The 20,283-nt window shown below is 37.3% G+C and overlaps 1 protein-coding gene across 1 annotated transcript in view; it reads left to right on the forward strand.

Annotated features, from left to right (window-relative positions):
- Positions 1-20,283, forward strand: part of STMN2 (stathmin 2) — a 55,034-nt gene that overhangs the window by 12,536 nt on the left and 22,215 nt on the right. The window contains exons 2-3 of the mRNA XM_002819202.6: positions 13,414-13,509; positions 17,996-18,168. Coding sequence (XP_002819248.1) covers positions 13,414-13,509; positions 17,996-18,168 — 269 coding nt within the window. The remainder of the gene's footprint in view (positions 1-13,413; positions 13,510-17,995; positions 18,169-20,283) is intronic.

Consider the following 20,283-nt stretch of genomic DNA (forward strand, 5'->3'; position numbering starts at 1 on the left):
ATAAACCAGGAATTATATTTATGACATAGCTGCAGACATATTAAGAGAAATCTGTGCTTATATTTACAAGTATAGTACAGTTCTTTTTCATGTTAGATACTGTTGATGATAATCTGCATATAAAAATGCTCAATATTTTTTCACATTTATAAGCCATAAAATACAGGTAATAAAATAAGCTTCTACTCTCTCATAAAAATGGAATAGTGACAAAGAAGGAGCTTTATATGAAAGCACCATTACAATTTAAACTCTCACAAGGTCATAATATATTGCACTAAGCAGGAGAGTTCAGCTTACTTATTTAAAAAAAAAAAAAATTCTAATGAGGTTCTGGAATGCAGAGCCGAAGCATAAAGGTGGAAATAAAAGATTTGCATGTCTTCTGAACTGACTTGGTTGATGATTTTTTAAAAAAAGGTTTTGCGTCTTCTGACTTGGTTGATGATTTTTTTAAAAAAGGTTTTGTGGTAGAACAAATAAGGTAAATGAAATTCAGCATTTAGGATGAAAACTTTTTCTAATTTCAGGAACAACATTGAAGAAATATTGAACTAAGCAGCTTTGAAAGAATCAGATTCCATTTGTTGAAATTTTTCTGAGAATGAATTTTTTTAAGACAGTGTACACAGTTACAGTGTGTATTGGTTATGGATTGTGGCAAGCCATATTACAACTTACCCAAGATGATAAATAAGGAGGCCAGGCACAGTGGCTCACGCCTGTAATCCCAGCACTTTGGGAGGCCGAGGTGGGCGGATCACGAGGTCAGGAGATCTAGACCACCCTGGCTAACACGGTGAAACCCCATCTCTACTAAAAATACAAAAAATTAGCCGGGGGTGGTGGCGGGCACCTGTAGTCCCAGCTACTCGGGAGGCTGAGGCAGGACAATGGCATGAATCCGGGAGGCAGAGCTTGCAGTGAGCCGAGATTGTGCCACTGCACTCCAGCCTGGGCGACAGAGCGAGACTCTGTCTCAAAAAAAAAAAAAAGAAAGAAAGAAGGAAAAAAGTCACTTGAAAAGAATAATAGACTTTGTGTCCAGCTTGCATAGCTGAAAAGAATAAAAACCTGTCCACTTAAACTCGTTGCAAAAAGAAGATGTCACTCCTACAAATAGCAAAGAGTCATGAAATTATTCTATCCAGAAAACTATACATTTCATCCCTTTGGATAAATTTTAGAAGTGAACTATGAATACATACGGTGAGGATAGCCAGCTAAGAAGCCAAGGAGGATTTCTCAAATTTGCTGCTCAGAAAGATCATGCTCTCCACAAAACAAATAATAGCAGGCTTTCCAAGTCAACCTTGAATCCAGCTTTCCTTGATCTTTCCTTCTTGTGAACTTTCACTAGTTTACTATCTAACAATGAATTTGACAATAGCCACATACCATCTTATAGCAATATTTGTTATCATATCCCTTGTTATTTATCATTCACTTGCTCTGCTTGAGCCAGCTGCAAGTCACATGTCCCATGCACTTTTTCCTATTTGATTTTTATACCACTTTGAGACATATCTCATTATTCTTGCTTGACAGGAAAGAAGCCATAGAAAGTTGAGTGACTTGCTCCGGATCACAAATGTTGGCCAGGGAAGAGCCGAGTTTCAAATCTAATGGTCTTTCCACTGCACTCTAGATTCTTCATTTTTAACTATTTTTTTTATTTTTTGCACTATAGACTTTTTTCCTCATTTTGAACTATTTTTTATTTTTTGCACTGTAGACTTCTTTTCTCTTATACCCAACTATATTGATGACTTCTTTTAGGCTAGAAACCTGTTTCACTTACTTTCCCTTTCTTTGGATTGCTGCAATACTGGCCGACACGTATTGGGTACTTACTGGGTCAAGTACTGTGATTGTGCCAAGTATCTTATAGGAGGATTATCATCCTCATTTTTACAAGTGAGAAAGGAAAGGAGGTAAAGTCACACACAGCCAACAAAAATGGTAGCACCAGGATTTGAAACAAATCAGTCTGACCCAAGTTGACTTCGTTAACCACTGTACACACAGTCTTCTTAGACATAGTAAGAGCTCTAATTGTGTTTGGTGATTTGATTATTATGACAAAGTAAGTAAGAGAAGCAGGGAGAATTATAAGAAATAAGGCTCCACAACACTTGGCTATAGCAAAGCCCCTTAAAACTTCAAAAGGTCACCCAAAGAATAAAGATCAGGCCGGGCGCAGTGGCTCACGCCTGTAATCCCAGCACTTTGGGAGGCCGAGGTGGGTGGATCACTTGAGTTCAGGAGTTCGAGACCAGCCTGGACAACATGGTGAAACCCTGTCTCTACTAAAAATACAAAAATTAGCTGGGTGTGGTGGTTGCCGCCTGTAATCCCAGCTACTTGGGAGGCTGAGGCAGGGAGAATCACTTGAACCCAGGAGGCGGAGGTTGCAGTGAGCTGAGATCATGCCACTGCACTCCAGCCTGGGCAACAAGAGCAAAAAACTCTGACTCAAAAAAAAAATCAATCAATCAATAAAATAAAGATCAATTTGGAGAAATTAATGCTTATGAGCAATGTCTTGCACAGCACTTCAGTTTCTCGATACATTACCTAACTCAATCCTTACAACAACCCCCTATCCCCATTTTGTGGATAAATAAACTCATGTTCAGAAGGTTGAATAAATTATCTAAGGTTGAATAGTTCCTGACCTAGAGCTCGAATCTTCAGTTTCTATCATATTCTTGCCCTCACCCTGGGGTAGCTAACATTCACTCACTAGCATTGGAGCTAAAATAAGGGAGAGAACGTATAAATGAATACAAAGGAGACATTCACCTGCTTTCTCTTTCTCCTTACATAGAGAAGGTCGATTATCTGCTATTGTGAAGTTTGCCTTTTGAAGGATAGAAATGAGAAGACTTTCTTAAATTTTGCCTCTACACCAAGAAATTAGAGTGGTACCACCAGTAGTTCCATTTTCAAACTATCACTGTAGCTAAAGCTATGAGGTAAGGGCCAAGGAAGAGAAGAAGTATTCTTGCACTTCAAAATGCACAGAAATACCAGTAAGTAGCATAATATAAAGGAATTTAGTGGAGAGAAGAGTTGACCTCAATCTGGCTCCAACATCTCGGCTCTTAACCCCTACCCTACACTTGTTCTTCATCGGGAAGCCAACTGGGCCACTGGAAGATTCAGCAGCTACCATTTGCAGCTGAGGGACAGCCCCTCCCTGCTTAGCAACCAATGGATATGCATTTATGGAACACCTGCTAACTGCAACACACACTCCTATGTACGAGGGAAAATACAACAAATGTTAAAGGAGATGCCTTCCCTTGCCCTCAGGAAACTTAAGTATAGTTGCAAATAAATCATTAGCAGCATACAAAGCCATAGAGAAGTAAGGGCTAAGGTCTGTGAAACAAGCCTGGAAAATAAACTTGTCCTTGAAAAAAACAAAAAGAAAGAAAGAAAAGAAACTCCAAGGCCCTTGTGAAGAAAACCATTAAGTTTGCTTCACTTCTGTTTTTAGGAAGACACAAACCCAGTCTTATTGAACCTCAAGGCCACAACTACTGGAGACATTTAGGAATTGTCACCACATTCTAATCCATATATCCTCTGTCTGGCCCTTCCTATTAATATTTTGTAAAATTTTTGAAGATATGAGCAATGTTTAAAACCATGAATCCCCCTTTTTTTATAAGTAATATTTAGGCTGAATAAACAAGAGAAAATAGGACATAAAGGAGAGCCAATGTTGTGCCTTCATTTATAATGTATTCCCAAGTTGTGAGTTTGGTTTATCAGCAATTTATCATGCCAAATTCCAAGTCGTATTTATCTATGCAGATCAAACACTTGATTCTATTTTTGCCTTAATTTTTTTATTGGGTATGTTTATGACCAAGTCATATGGTATTTTCTGTGACAGATAAAATGCACAGGTTATTCCAATCTGACTCAGCCAGTCATAGCAACATGTAGTCCTTCTCATGTCTTAAGAATGAGTATCAAGAATTCAAAGGGAGTTCCAGATGGCATCCAAAAAGCTTATAGTTTATGCATCACTTATTCTAACAGTAGAAAAAGAATATTTGAAGCCAAAAATAGACCTTGCATGTAGCATGTGGAAGAGTAGAACTTGCCCTGATAGTTAAACAATTTGAAATTCAAGACATTAATTTCTTTATGAAGCATTTGTCACATCGTATATAATATTTTATGCCTATCATATATATACTCATTATGAAATACAAAGAAATTATTCATTCTATCTAACTAAGACTTTGTATCCTTTACCAATATCTCTCCATTATCCCACCTCCACCCTAGCCCCTGGAAACCACCCTTCTACTCTCTGCTTCTATGAGTTCTACTTTTTTAGTGAGATCATGCAGTATTTGTCTTTCTGTTCCTGGGTTATTTCACTTGACATAATGTCCTTCAGGCTCATCCATGTTGTCACAAATGACAGAATTTCCTTCTTAAGGCTGAATAGTATTCCATTGTGTGTATGTAGCACATCTTCTTTATTAATTCATCTGTTGATGGATACTCATATTGATTCCATATCTTGGCTCTTGTGAATAATGATGCAGTGAACATAGGAGTGCAGATATCTTTTTGACATACTGATTCCACTTTTTTGGGATGTATACCCAGTAGTGGGACTGCTGGATCATCTAGTAGTTTTATTTTTTTATTTTTATTTATTTATTTATTTATTTATTTTTTTTTTTTTTTTTTTTTTTTTTTTTTTTTTGAGACAGAGCCTTGCTCTGTCACCCAGGCTGGAGAGTAGTGGTGCCATCTAGGCTCACTGCAACCTCTGCCTCCTGGGTTCAAGCAATTTTCCTGCCTTAGCCTCCTGAGTAGCTGGGATTACAGGCACGCGCCACCATGCCCAGCTAATTTTTGTATTTTTAGTAGAGACGGGGTTTCACCATGTTTACCAGACTGGTCTCGAACTCCTGACTTCAAGTGATCCGTCCACCTCAGACTCCCAAAGTGCTGCGATTACAGGTGTGAGCCACCGCACCTGGCCTAGTAGTTCTGGTTTTAATTTTTTGAGGAGCCTCCATACTGCTTTTCATAATGGCTCTAGGAATTTACATTCCACCAGCAGTGCACAAGGATTCCTTTTCTCCACATTCTGGCTAACCAATCTCCTGTCTTTTTGAGAATAGACATTTCAACAGGTGTGAGATGATATCTCATTGTGGTTTTGATTTGCATTTCCCTGATGATTAGTGATCTTGTGCCTTTTTTCATATAACTGCTGGACATTAATATGTCTTCCTTTGAGAACTGTGTATTCAGGAGAAAATAACCACTTCTCAGAGGAGCTTTTATTTCAAAATATCCAAAAAAAAATAGAAAAAATGGAAAATTTATCCTAGAGTAAGTTGTCTTTTATATTTTGACCTTGTTTGTGACATAAACTGGATGACACAAAACTGGAAAGCAAAGGCTTTAGGAGGATTACTTACTTGCTTGTATATTGCTTTTGGTTGTTTGCAGAAAATTGTACTAATTAAAGTTCAGGCTATGATGTGATAAAATCTATTTCAGGAAATGAGTCTACATGCAAAGGTTGAGGAAGTAACATTTGAGTTTCAAAACAAAAAAGCAATTTTCAATGTCATATCTGGGTTAACCCAAAAGATTTCTTTCACCCTATTTAGCTGCCTCTAAGATGGATGCTGAAGATAATTACACAGTGGAACAATAGTACGATGCTTCACACTCACCTCACAGGCTCTGTTATTCCCACATACTGCCAGAGATACTCCAAAATAAAATCACTGCAGCATCAGGCAGTTATAAACCTCAACGGTATTATTTTCTATTTATATATAGTATACTTTATATTTTACAAGTATAAAATAGAATATATTTTATAAATATAAAATAGAATATATTTATTCTATTCTCTTTGACACAAAGTGACCATAAGACATATTACTTAAGTATGACTAGCAAAGTCATGGGACTTGTCATTCAGGAGGAAACTCTTACCTAACTGTTCAGTTTTTGTTCACTGCACCATTTACATAAGCCAAGCTAATGCTGCAAACTGTGCAAAACAATGCACAGTGTTGTGAATGAATGGCTAAAATAAAACTCTAATGAGTGGGGTTTGAAAAATGCAACTTTAGGACACTGTTGAGAAATGCTACACACTGCGCATTTTACAAAATTTCGTTGAAGGACACTTGGATATTCTTTTTAGGATTATGGAGGGAAGCAAAATTTTGGCTCCTACATGCAGCTTTTGTGGCCTTTGCCTGAAATAGTCATCTCCCATTAATTATTTAGATATCGTTCATTTCCTAAGACAACATTCAGGGAGACTGCCTTACGTACAATTTTTACACTACCCAGATAAGACTTCTTTTTGGTGGAACATCGATAAATATTACTTGGCAGTAACACCAAGTTAAAATATTTGTTTCACAGTTGATGTTAATAACTATTATAGATAAAGTGAATTTTATAAGACATACTCAGATCTAAAACAGCAATATGGAGCTCTTCAAATCCATTGAAACTTCATACCAGCCTACAGAAGTAGAGGTTTTTATGCAAACTCTTCAAGAAATATGCTCTGAACTTTTAATTCCTTAGATTGATAGAGGAATTAAATCATGATATAACTAATAGGTTTGTGGTACAAATTGCTGCTGCTTAATCTGACTCTGTGTCTTCCCAGTGTTCTATATGAATTAGATATTCCATTATCTAAAGACAGTCAACCCCATCCCACGGTGATAGCTCTAGGACTCCCTTTGAGTTCATTAAATCTGTATTCTCAGTCTCCAAACTTCTGGTTAATTCAAACAGAAAAGTCAACTGGCCCATGAACTAAAATAAAGTCACCTGAATATTTTTTTTTATTTTGCAGTGTGATAAAAGTCTCGCACTTTCTATTTCTGAAAGTTTCTGCTTTCACTGAGAGCATAATAGGCTATCCACCCTTATGTAGTCTTATATACAAAGTCATAGTCAGGCTAAATTCAAAAACCCATGTGAGATAGAAGTCAAGGTTTATTTTCTGGAGAAAAGCCACACGTTACAACAAAGCAAACAATGAAGCTGGCATCCTTATCACTGGTGACCAAAACATTTGTGACTCTGGACATTGGCCCCACAAATGCGATAATCATTCTGCATAGGAAGTGAGTTCTGCTAATTAAAAATTGATCCAAAATATTTTCTACTCTTCAGCCAAGAATTAAAAAGTAATAGGGAGAAATTTAAATCACTTGGGTGCTACATTGAGCCATTTTGGAGAAGCAATTCAGAGAATGTCATGGCAGCCTCAAATTGCTGCTCAGGAGCACCCCAGTTTAGAAGATTGCAGGAAGGGAAGAGCATAGTCATTCTTACATGAGAACTGTCCTTAACCAGATGAATAGACTCTCCATTTTTTACCCTGGCTTTGTCTCATTTAAGCCCAACCAATCTAGCTATCATTTTAGGTTTTACTACCTGCTAGTATTTAGGAGCCTAGGGGGGTAAAAAACCCCTCAATACTCAGAATTAGACTTGGTGATAAAAATCTTAACACATAAACAGAATAAAGCGCTTTCATTACTCCTCTAAACCACAGTGTCATTCGGTCTCTATCAAGGACTGTAAGAATTTCTTTCATCAGGGGAAAGAAAAAAAGGACAAGAGCCTGCATGATGTAGTGGAACTCTCATTAAACACAGCAGGAGCTTTAACTGGAATCCAGAGTAAGGTGAGGTACCAGGTTACAACAATTTACTGCTTCTATTACAATTTTGATCACAAGGACTGATTCATGTCATCTCGTTTCTTTTCCTTGTCGCTATCACTGGTGCTAAGAATACATCAAACTGAAATTTAAGAGCCTCATATGTTTCTGTATGACCCAGTGATGGGTTGTACTACTTTGACCTTCTTAAATGTCCCTTTATTTGATTTGATATCCATTCCCATAGAAAAACTATAATGCTTTGTTTGGTCAAAATATTAATCTTTCAAAACCTCCCTGGCTTAGAAAACCATAATTTTTGTAGAGGGAGATGGTGGAATGTGGAATGAATCTAATTTTATTCTAAAGCAATTAGCATTACATCATCACAGCAGAAATATCTAGAATATTACCTCATGTCAGTGATCTTCTGATATGTTAAAAAGGGTATTTTAAAATCTGAGTTATTTCTTTTTCTTTTTAAAGTTACATCATTAATTACATACTCATCAACCAAAATATTTTACGCTCCAAATTTGAGCTGATATAGTATGTAAGAAGTGTTCAAAATGAAATTATTTTGGTCTATTTTGTCTTTGAAGAAGATCACAGGGATGGACCTCCCAAAAGGATTTTTAAATGGCATTACATATCTGACTTTTAAAAAAATTATCTGACCTTGAGTTATAGTGCCCCAAAGTAAGCAAACTTCCAAACACACAATATGATCAGAATTGAGTTAAAATTATCATCAGGGGCTTAATTTCTGAAATTAAAAAGGAAATGTTATTTCCTTATGAAAAGAAAAGGAACCAAAAATGAACTGCAAGGTAGCTGATTTCTGTCTATGTTAAGATTTAGGTAATGGGAGAAAGGGAAAAGGAAGGACAGAATTAGGAGAGGAGCAGTGTTTAACAATTGCGGGTGCAAGACTCAGGTTTTTTAGAACCCATTAGCAGAGAACCCTATTTCTCCGATTAACTGCTGTCCTTTTAAATCCTGGCACCAGCTCTGAGGACTGCAGGGTCCATAGCTAGTGCCCCACTCTACCCAGTTTAAAGACACCACTGCCTGGAAATGACAGGGGTTTTTTTCTTAAGGAAAGAGGTGCTTTCTGCCACGTATATATAAACCGGTAAGCTTCAAATAAAGTGCTTTTGTCCTTTCTGTCTATCAGAAACTGTGCAAATCGAATTGCTGTAAAACCAAGGGCAAGAGACATCAATCCTGCATTCTATAGCATCTGATTTTGTCCTTTACTTTATCCCCAGGCACATTTCAAAAGGAAAAAAATGAGGTTGCATTTAAATTGAGTATTAAGGACTTGCCAAGAAAACCTCCCACTAGACTAATATGATTGCAGGGAAAACAAGAGAAAGGAAAAGTGGAAAGGGAGTGTGCTAACAGATCCTGGGCCTCGTCAGCAGAGCCGTCCTGAACACAAGGCCATGGTCAGACATCTGGTCCTGCGAATGACGTTTTCTTTATGGTCATTAAGAACACCAGTGTGTTGGGACACAAACAAGTATTACTTTCAGGGATTATGACACATTTTCTCCCAAAGTAGTATACTAATGACATTTCCAGAGCATTCTTTACTATCTTTTATATGTGATCAGGAAGTCTAATACACATCACTGCTTCTTTTACACACAGCATTAGCCAAAACTAAAGCTTCAAATAAAATTTTGCCTAGGATGAATAAACAGAAGAAATTTTTATGATACTGCACTATCAATTCCAAATTAAATAACAACAAAATGATAAGTGTTAAAATTCATATTAATGATTGTTCCCACACAAGCCGGAAAAAAAATCTTTCTAAGAAGAGTCTTTCATGAGTTAATCCCACCTTTCAAAGTGTTCAGTGGCTCCGAATTCAGTTACTGTTTCCTATCAGTTCTTCTTTCATTAAGTCTCTTCCCTTTTTTTTTTTCTCTTTGCACTATTTCCCTTAGCCAGGTACATAACCTGCTGTGCTTTATTCATTTGTGTCTTAAGTTTGTTTCCTGATGACATGCCTTTCCAGCAATGCCATCTGGGGAGTTTGGGCAATTGTACCACGTTAGGAGGAAACCCTTCTTCACAGGAGAGTGTGCCTTTGCCGCAGGGAAGGAATCAGGATTTGCTTGGACTGTGGTTGCAGCTGGCTTTTAAGGATCTCCTTAGAATGCAAGCAACTCATCAGTTAGAATCTCTGCAATGGCTGTCACTGGGTAGAGTCATGCTATGTGGGGTCATAGCCTTTGATACAGATAACAGTAAAGATAAGAATGCTGTTAAAGGAATCACCCACAGAGGTTAACTGGGTTTTGTCCCCAGACCACCTTGAACAAGAAAGAACATTTTTATCAGTCATTTTCTTAGTTTTAGCTGATAAAACAAAGTACAATAGACTAGGTGGCTTATAAACAACAGAAATTTATTTTTCACAGCTTTGGAGACTGGAAGTCTGCAATCAGGCTGCCAAAATGATCAGATTCTAGTTAGGGCCCACTTCGGTTTTGCAGACTGCCAACTTCTAGTTGCATTTTCATGTGGCAATAAGAGATTGAGCTAGCTCTCTGGTCTCTTCTTATAAGGACACTAATCCCATTCATGAAGGCTTCACCTTCATGACCTAATTACTCTCCAAAGACCCCACCTCCAAATACTATCACATTGGGAATTAGATTTCAAATACAAATTTTGGGGGGACACAAATATTCAGTCCGTAATAGTAATGATTACTCATTACACATAGGGCTCTAAATGTGCTGGCTTCTGACAGTTTTTACACTCACCTCTCTTTATTAGCTTGTCAAGCATAATTAGGGCAGTGGCCTTACTGAAAATTATTGAATTTAGTTTCCTAAGGACAGATATTGAGGAGTTTTTTCTTCACTAAAAATTCATGTTCTGCTGCAGCTTTCATCTGTTACTAATTTTTGAGATGGAAAATCTTTCATTTTATTTTTATGTTTGGATTGACCCTTCTTAATAAAGTCGGCATTTAATATGCTTCATGTGCTTCTAATATGTGCTTAATTTTGCAAAATGTTTTGGATACCAGATTGCATTTCTCTTCCAAAAAAGGTACAAGCCTACAAAACCTTGCTGTTATTGTTTTCAATTAGCTCACGGAATTAAATGTATTAAATGTTTTATCCTCTGGCAGAAATTATGATTGTCACTTAACATCCATATAAATCTGGATCTGCCTGGGCCTTTATAAGTGACACAATTTCATTAACTGAATAAATAAATGATACAAAGAAATTTGGTTTAGGCTTCTAAAATTCCAAAGGTGTTCAACAAAATACCTCAGAATGGATGTTCCAGGATTTTTATGGCACAGGACAACATGTATTGCTTATTTTAAGAAAATAAGCTAAATAGTGAGGAGATTCTTTTAGCAGATCCTCAGGATGTGTTAGGTTGAATCATAGGCAAATGATATTTGATCTTTGCACCTGTTAACACATTGCACCTCATCCTAAAATTATAGAGCTAGAAGAAAGCCTTCTGGTAGTTTTTAAATGGATTGATTTACTGCAATTTATCCAGAAGCTTCACCGTTGTCACTGGCTACATGTGACTTTGGCCTCTGTGGGGCTATATCCTCATTTGTAAAATTGGTGGTGAGGTAGGTGGACAGTTGACTAAATAATCTCTTAGAATAATTCTAATATCTGTGGATCTAAAGCATCCAGGGGTTGAATATGTTTCTTTCTGGCCAAGAAAAGATGCACCTGTCAATAATGCCCAAACTCATCTTCTGAGAATCCTCTTTCCCAAGATACCCACTCTTCCTTGGGTTATATTATAGTAATGATCAGAAGCCCCTGCCAAGAAGCAACTCTTAACCTGGGAGGTCTATATTTTATGTCACAGCCATCTGTTGATACTTTCTCGCAAGTTAGTGCACAGTATACCCATCATTTTCTTCCATTTTCCTTAATTTATTAATTTTACTAATTGCATAATTAACAAAGGCAAGAAGATTTTACCTCCTTATCCCCATCTGGTAGTTTGCAGATACTTGGCCTGATGACAACTGACAGTGATGAGATACTCACCAAGTTTACCAGGGCAGGAGGCTTCCTAGAGGAAAAATGAGAAAATGAACTGGGGAAGGGGAGTGAAGGATTGAGGAGGTGACAATCTGGACTCTTGCAACTGCATGGCAAGGTTGGCACACAAGCTGTGTTGCAACAGAGTGAAGGAGATCCTTATCAGATGTAATCAGAGCTCAGATTCAGTGCTTCGGTGTGTGTAGAAAGAGGGTGAGACAAAGAACTTAACACAGAGCTGCCATTTGACCTTGCAATCCCATTACTTGGTACATGCCCAAAGGAAAATAAATAATTCTATTAAAAAGACACATGCGCTCGTATGTTCATAGCAGCACTATTCACAATAGCTAAGACATGGAATCAACCTAGGTGCCCATCTGTGGCAGATTGGATAAAGAAAACGTGGTAAATATACAGCATGCAATACAACATGGCCATAAGAGAAAATGAAATCATGTCCTTTGCTGCAACATGGATGCAGTTGGGATCCATAATCCTAAGTGAATTAACACAGAAACAGAAAATCAAATACAGCATGTTCTCACTTATAAGTGGGAGCTAAACACTGAGCACACATGGACATAAATATGAGAACAATAAACACTGTGGACTACTAGAGGGGGGAAGGAGAGAGGTTTGTAAAACTACCTATCAGGTGCTATGCTCAATACCTGGGTGATGGGATTTACACCCCAAACATCAGCATCATGTAATATTCCCATGTAAAAAGACTGCACATATACCCCTTGTATCTAAAATAAAACTTGAAATTAAAAAAAAAAAAAGAAAGAGACTGGAAATAGAAGCTCACACCTGTAATCCCAGCACTTTGGGTGGCCAAGGTGGGCGGATTGCTTGAGCCTGGGAATTCGAGACCAGCCTGAGAAACCTGGTGAAACTCTGTCTGTACAAAAAATACAAAAATTATCCAGGCACGGTGGAGCGCACCTGTAGTCCCAGCTACTGGGAAGGCTGAGGGGGGAACATCACTTGAGGCCAGGAGGTGGAGGTTGCAGTGAGCTGGGATCACACCACTGCACTAAAGTCTGGGTAACAGAGCAACTCTGTCTCAAAGAGGGAGAGAAAGGAAAGAAAAAAGAAAAGATGGACAGATAAGAAAATGCACTTGGAGATTAAGAGAAAGCAGCAACATAGGACCCTGGATAATGTGTTTGCTTAATACCTATCCTGATGAGTTATCTGACTATTCCCAAATGAGTATGTGGAAATTCAGGCTGAACCAACAGAGTAGCCCTCTGGAATCTTACTTATGTACAATAGACCTGCGTGCACACTTACTAGAATGAGCCTCTCTCTCTGGTAATCATGTCTGCTTCCACTAATTCCATCTGTTTCCTGTCTCTCCCTCCTATCCTGCTAGATCTTAATTCCTTCAACCTTCCCTTGTTTTTCTAACTCCCTTTCTTTCTCTTGTTATTTAACCTGCTATACTATGCAATTGATGTCCTCTGCAATAAGGAACATGCACTTCAGAATTCCGTTGACATCTTGCATTCATTTATATTTAGTGAAAGAATGCAAAGGAGTCTACCTGGCAATATTCACTCTGCAGGAGGCAATAATTATTATCCAAATTAAAGGAAGCAGTAAAGGGAAATTCAGAAAAAATGAAATATACTAATCTTCAGCTTTTCATTTCAGCCTACAAGGAAAAAATGAAGGAGCTGTCCATGCTGTCACTGATCTGCTCTTGCTTTTACCCGGAACCTCGCAACATCAACATCTATACTTACGATGGTGAGTAACCTAGGATAGACATGCCCCTGCTAGCTAGATCATTTGGAAAGGTTGACATATATTTGTTTCTCACAGCTCCTGATATAATTACATCAATATTTTGTAGATCTCACTATTGACTTGCCGTGTCTAGCTATTATGTCCAATTGATTACCTATTGCTGAAAACAGTTTGAATTTGGTGCTAATAACAACACATCAATGTCTGTTAAGAAATGTGGATGGATTCTCATTAACAGCCACATCCAGCATATCAACATCCACAATATGTCTAAGGTCTTTCTTTGCAAATAATTTAATAGGCTAAGCCGTAATTGGTGTAGATCATAATTTGTAAGAAAATGCTTTATACTTAGAAAACTCAAGAGAATCAACAACCATAATTGTTTTTGCTTTATTTTAGTCTTTATAAAGTTTCTATACTTTGTATATACATGTCAACCAGCTAATGATAATAATAATAATTGACTCAATAAATAAAACTGACTTACTACTGAGGCCCTAGATAAAGAGAGTCTGAAAAGAAAAGCCTAAAGAATTAGCATGGCAATTAACATTATTGAGGCGCAACTCTTTAGGTTTGATTTATCCTGATTCATTTTGCTTACTTTGGCTCTGCCACAATCCACATGACCTTGGGCAAATAGATACTTGGATTCTCTAAGTCTCATTTAACTCTAGCATCTTCCTCTTGGAGTTGTTGTGAGGTTTAAATGGTTTAATGTAAGTCAAATACGCAAAACCAAGCCTAGCTCATTATATCACTCTACAATGATAGCTATCATTATCAACATCATCCTTACCTAATTCAGTCAATTTAACTAAAATATTTTATACAGTTCTATGTATCCTAGATATCCCTAAGGCATATTTTGCTAACTCTCAGGCTCACAATTATTTTTCTTTTCCACATATGTAAAGAAAGACATTAACGACAAGACAAACTGACCTTGTGGCAGTTAACCCCTTCTGCGCCTTTAAAGCCTATTCAAGGACTTAAAGGCATTTTCCTTCCAAAGTTATTCTATCGTAGCACAAAAATCATAAATGCTAATTAACTGTTCCATAAGGAAATGTCCTCCATGTGAAAGGAATTCTGTCTCCAAACAAAACTTTCATTAGAATGCAGGGCCAATGCCTACTTTGTACAAATTCATTCGGTCAGCAAATAAATTAGACAGACCTTTATTATTTGCTAGATGTAGCTGTGAAGAAGGATCCAGCTATGTTTCTTATGAGACTCTAATGTCTAACTATGGGTTGTCACTGAGGATCCAGATTTCCATACTGCATAGTCCTCACCTTCAAAGAATTCAGGGCTTAGTAGAAGAGTCTTACAAGAATGACTAGAATGTAGAACACAGAGTGGTTAGGACAAAGGAGCCAGGGATGGTTTTTGCTGGGTTAGGGAATGAAAAAAGGGGAAGAAAAAAATGTGAAGTTGTGTGTGAGCTGATTCTTGAAATAAGCTGTTTTTATCTGCCTGCGTTCTCTTATAACCCTTTTCCATAGGCTTCCATAATTTTTATTGAGCTGTATTTAAAGTTGAATAGATAATTCAACATTTCTCGTAAACTGTGCTTCCTAAAAGAGTCCGTAGAGAATTTCAAATTTCTGCAGTCTTTAACTTGACCTGATATTTCTATGTTAGATAATAATGAGACTTGTTTATTACAGGCAACATTATAACAAGAAATTATTATTATTGTTTACATTTGTAAGCACTAAGTATATGGCTTGTGCTTTGCATTCAGCATCCTTTATCTTTTAATCTTCACAACCACCTTAGAAGGAAGGTACTCTTTTTATTTCCATCTTTTAAATGAGGAAATAAAAGCATAAATAAGTTAATTAACTTACCTAGTGTCACACAGCTATTAAGAGGGGCTTACTATTTGGATGCAAATATAGGCAGTTCTAATTCCAGAGCCTCTAATCTAAGCCATTTAAAACCCCATCACCTTATCAAATAAGCTGTTTTTATTTGTCTGTGTTCTCCTATAATCCTTATCCATAGGCTTACATAATTTTTATAAAATTGTATTTAAAATTTAAGTATAATCTTGGATGCCATCAGGAAAATGAAAAATATTTTTACATTTGTGAAGGAAAAAGCCCACATCATTTACAATATACTTATTGAGTTAGTTTTATCTAGACTATATCTATTAGCAGCTAAGGATCTGAGGTCAAGTCCTGCCAGCCTGGCATTTTACTTGACCACAACCTCCATGTGCGCTAACCAGGCTGCTAAAAGAACATTAACGGGAACATAACCTGCTGGCTTAGTTGCCACAATTTTAAAAAAGACGTTAATAAATCAGAGAGCACTTAGAGGTTAGGAAATAATATGGTGGTAAAGATCTAGAAACAGTGTCATTCTGGGGCACTTGAAGATGTTTAGCCTGGGGGAACAACTTGAAATGGAACATAACTGTTTTCAAATACTTGAAAAATGGTGGTGCACCACAGAGAATGGCCTAATCATGGGTAGCTTCAGACTTCAAACAAGGATCAGTGAGCTAAAACCAGAGAGATGGAGTTTGGGACTCAAAGAATGCTCATCTGAAATTGAGGGATGACCAGCGAGGTTCTTTTAAAAATCATTGTATTTTACTAAATTGTGAGTTCTGTAATTATAAATGTCCTAGCAGGTGCTAGCTATCATCTTTTCTATTATAAATTATACTATTTTATATTATAATTTATATTATGCAGGCTTAAAACATAAGAGTCTGATAATCTGCTTATCTTTAATACATAAGCCACTGATAGAAAATAAATGGCTAACCATTCTTCAGTTCTTTTTTTAATTGACAAAAATTGTATATGTTTGTGGCGTATAGCATATTTTGAAATATGTATACATATAGGGAATGGCTAAGTCAAGCAAATTCACATATGCATTACCTCACACGCCTGTCATTTATTTGTGATGAGAACAAAAAATCTACTCTTTCAGTGATTTTCAAGAATACAGTACATTGTTATTAACAATAGTCAGCATGGTGTACAATAAGTCTTCTGCAGCCGGGTGCAGTGGCTCACGCCTGTAATCCCAGCACTTTGGGAGGCCAAGCCTGGCAGATCACGAGGTCAGGAGTTCAAGACCAGCCTCACCAACATGGTGAAACCTTGCCTCTACTAAAAATACAAAAATTAGCCGAGCGTGGTGGTGAGTGCCTGTAATCCCAGCTACTCAGGAGGCTGAGGCAGGAGAATTGCTTGAACCTGGGAGGCGGAGGTTGCAGTGAGCCGAGATAGTGCCACTGCACACCAGCCTGGCAATAGAGGGAAACTCTGTCTCAGTAATAAGTCTCTTACATTTGTTCTTCCTGTTTAACTGAAATTATGTATTCTTTGATCAACATCTCCCCAGTCTCCACCCGTAACCCCTGGTAACCGCAATTCTATTCTGCTTCCGTGAGTTCAACTTTATGAATAGTCCACATGTAAGTGAGATCATGTGGTATTTGTCTTTCTGTGCCTAGCCTATTTCACTTAGCATAGTGTCCTCCAGGTTCACCCATGTTGTCAAAAATGACAGGATTTCCCCCAACTCTTTTTAAGGCTGAATAGTATTCCGTGTGTATGCGTATAAATTAGATTAGTAGACGTTGCCACTCCCTCCTCCACCACAGTGGCTCTTTCCCTGGCTCCTGGCTCCAGCCGAGTACACTAGGGGAGGATACTCTAAGGAGCGACAACACAGGAGCAAAGACATTACAATGGGGTGTTGTCTTATTGCCCCCGTTAGACTGTAAGCATCTTGAAGACAAGGACCCCCATCACAGAATGATGTTATCATCCCTGGAGTGGGCACTGTGCATGATTGATGACTGGAAGCAATGAACATACAGAAAGGCAAAACAGAAATCAGCAGGATGCTTTGCATTTCAGCATTGACTTTGCCAAATATGCCCAACTGTTCAGGGAGTTATATTGGTTCTAACCTAGCTCCTGTGATTCTTAAGCACAGGAATGGTGGTAATATATATAATGATGTATGCATATATACACATATCTAGATAATGATATCTCATTATATGTGAGAACTGAAGAACTCTGTTATTTTTCTCGTCTAACCAAAAAGGGCCTACAGCTACGATAATTTCCAAAAAAATAAATCTGTGCTACTTGATTTTCAGGCAAAGCTCATATTTGTTCAAAAGGAAAATAAAGCTTAATTTAAAATCAGTTTAGGCTAGTTTTATCTAAGTATGCTTACCATTATTCAACTCCCTGTAGATATTGTCAAATTTCTCAATATTGTAAATATTTATTCTGTTAAAATATATCCACAGTTATACTAAAGACAGAGAGGTCTCATATGTTCTAAACAACATAGAGCAAATGCTCATAAACAGCATTTTATTCCTATCTCTGGGAATAACAACACTACTTCCAATTGCTGGAATCTAAATTATTAAAATAAACCAGTGCTGCCAGCTTTGTATGCTTAACATTCTCAAATGTTCATTTTTCAGATATGGAAGTGAAGCAAATCAACAAACGTGCCTCTGGCCAGGCTTTTGAGCTGATCTTGAAGCCACCATCTCCTATCTCAGAAGCCCCACGAACTTTAGCTTCTCCAAAGAAGAAAGACCTGTCCCTGGAGGAGATCCAGAAGAAACTGGAGGCTGCAGAGGAAAGAAGAAAGGTAACTTTTTCCATAGGTTTTCCTTCTCTCTCTCCCTCCCCTGCTCCTCCCTCTCACACACACAGGCACACAGGCATGCACATATGCACACACATACAGAGAACAATGACAGCTGAAACTGCGCCATCCCAACATGTATAGGTTTTCAGTAGACACAGAACCAGGCTAGTTGGGGTAAAAACTGTAAGATAAATGCTAATTTTAGGCTAGCCAACCCAGAGCTCTCAGAAACCCAAAGAGCTTCAGTGCCCTAGTGCCCCTTCCCCTATACTGAATCCCCTTATTATAAAAGCCTCCCTTCCCTAGACCATCAGGCAGAAGCACTGTAGAGAAAACACAGCCCTGGCGAACTCCAGTGGTAGGGAGGGGAAGAAGGGCTGCTTCCTCCCTCTCAGGATCTGTGTCGCCCCCTGTGTCAGGCATGGTTTTCCTTGGAATTACAAATTATCAGATCTTCCCTCCAAGAGCTTTCCTGCCCAGGGTAAGGGCCAAGAGCTTCCCCTTTCCTCCTCAGAGTCCCACTGCCTGCCCTGGAAGTTGGTCCTTCCAAGATCAGGACCTTCTCTGAGATCTTTCAATATGTTCATCTTTTTCTAAGCCTTGATGGGGATTTTTCTCTTTTTGCCATTGGTCCCTGCTTGTATTAAAGAGCTTTCCTTTTGCCAGATCTTTACTTTTCCATAATCACGTGGCTAAGAAGAGTCAAGGGTATTAATATTTGAGAACACTTAGAAATCCTAGGGACTCTGTACACAGACAGAAGTTGTTTGAATGTGTCTGTTCCAACCATGTGGTTATGGTAGTTAATCCCATCAGGGTACTCATGATCATCCAAAAATGGAATTCTTTTATGTAATTCATCCCTACATTGTATTTCCCATTATTTTTTATGATATAATTTTAGAATCAGGTAATCACTAAGAACATGTTCCCTGCACAGTTTTATGATGTTGTCTGTAAAAAGTCAGCCAACACTTTGGATACTTCTATGTTGGATAATTACAAAGAGAATGAAGATAGTCCTTCTCCTAAAGATTGAATTCTCCAAGAGAGAATGCGGGACAAACACAGGTGTGCTGTGTATAGTATATGTGCATATATACACACATAAATGTACACAAATATGTGTATTATCAAATAATGAGGCTCAAACATTAGAAATCCTTAGATTAAATTTTCTAAACAAGAAAACACTAATCTTTGTAGTTGAAAAAAAATCTTCCTGTGATATGTAACATGCTGATCTCAATTTTCACCTAAGAGTGATGTTCTCCAAATGTCTGATGAGCATTTCATATATATAACATATATTTTTATATATATAATTATAATGGTAATTGGTATATAGAGATATCTATATTATAGATATATTATATATAGCTATCTCTATATATTACATAAACCAATTATAGATATAGATATAACAATGGTAATCGGTATATATGAGATGTGTATATATGTATATGTATACCATAATTATATATTAATATTGTATATATGCCATAATTATATATTAATATTGGTATATATATAACATAATTATATACTAATATTGGTGTGTGTATGCGTATATATATATATAATACTAGTTATCATTGTTCTAGATTTAAAAAGCAGGAAACTGAGCTACTAACTCGACTACATATATACAGGAAGTTGCTTTAAAACGTTTTTATCAGCTTTTTTTTTGTTATTTATAGCTTTATTCTCATAGTAAAGCTAAAATAAATTATTCAACATTATCAAAACTTTGCTGCCAGCAGATGTAAGCAATACCTAAAACAGTGGAGAGCATGTTGCACCCAAAGCAGTTTAAGTTCTGACCCAAGCACTGGCATCTTATAGGCACTAGGTAGAGATGAGAGTCATAGGTCGACATATATTGAGATGCTATGACTTGATTAGAATACGGAGTCAGTGACTGAGGTGAAATTAAAACTCAAACCAAAATTCAGCATCCTGGTTTAGGATGTTGCTGGTGTTTCTAGGTACTACACTTAATTTGAAAGAAATTATTGAGGATAAAAAAAGAACTGAGATCACCAAAATTAACTAGGTGTTCTTATAAAAGTCCCTGAGGTTACTAATTAATGAATCTGATAGAGCTCCTGCACC

This window comes from Pongo abelii, chromosome 7 (assembly GCF_028885655.2).
Source record: "Pongo abelii isolate AG06213 chromosome 7, NHGRI_mPonAbe1-v2.0_pri, whole genome shotgun sequence".
Classification (NCBI taxonomy): Eukaryota; Metazoa; Chordata; class Mammalia; order Primates; family Hominidae; genus Pongo; species Pongo abelii.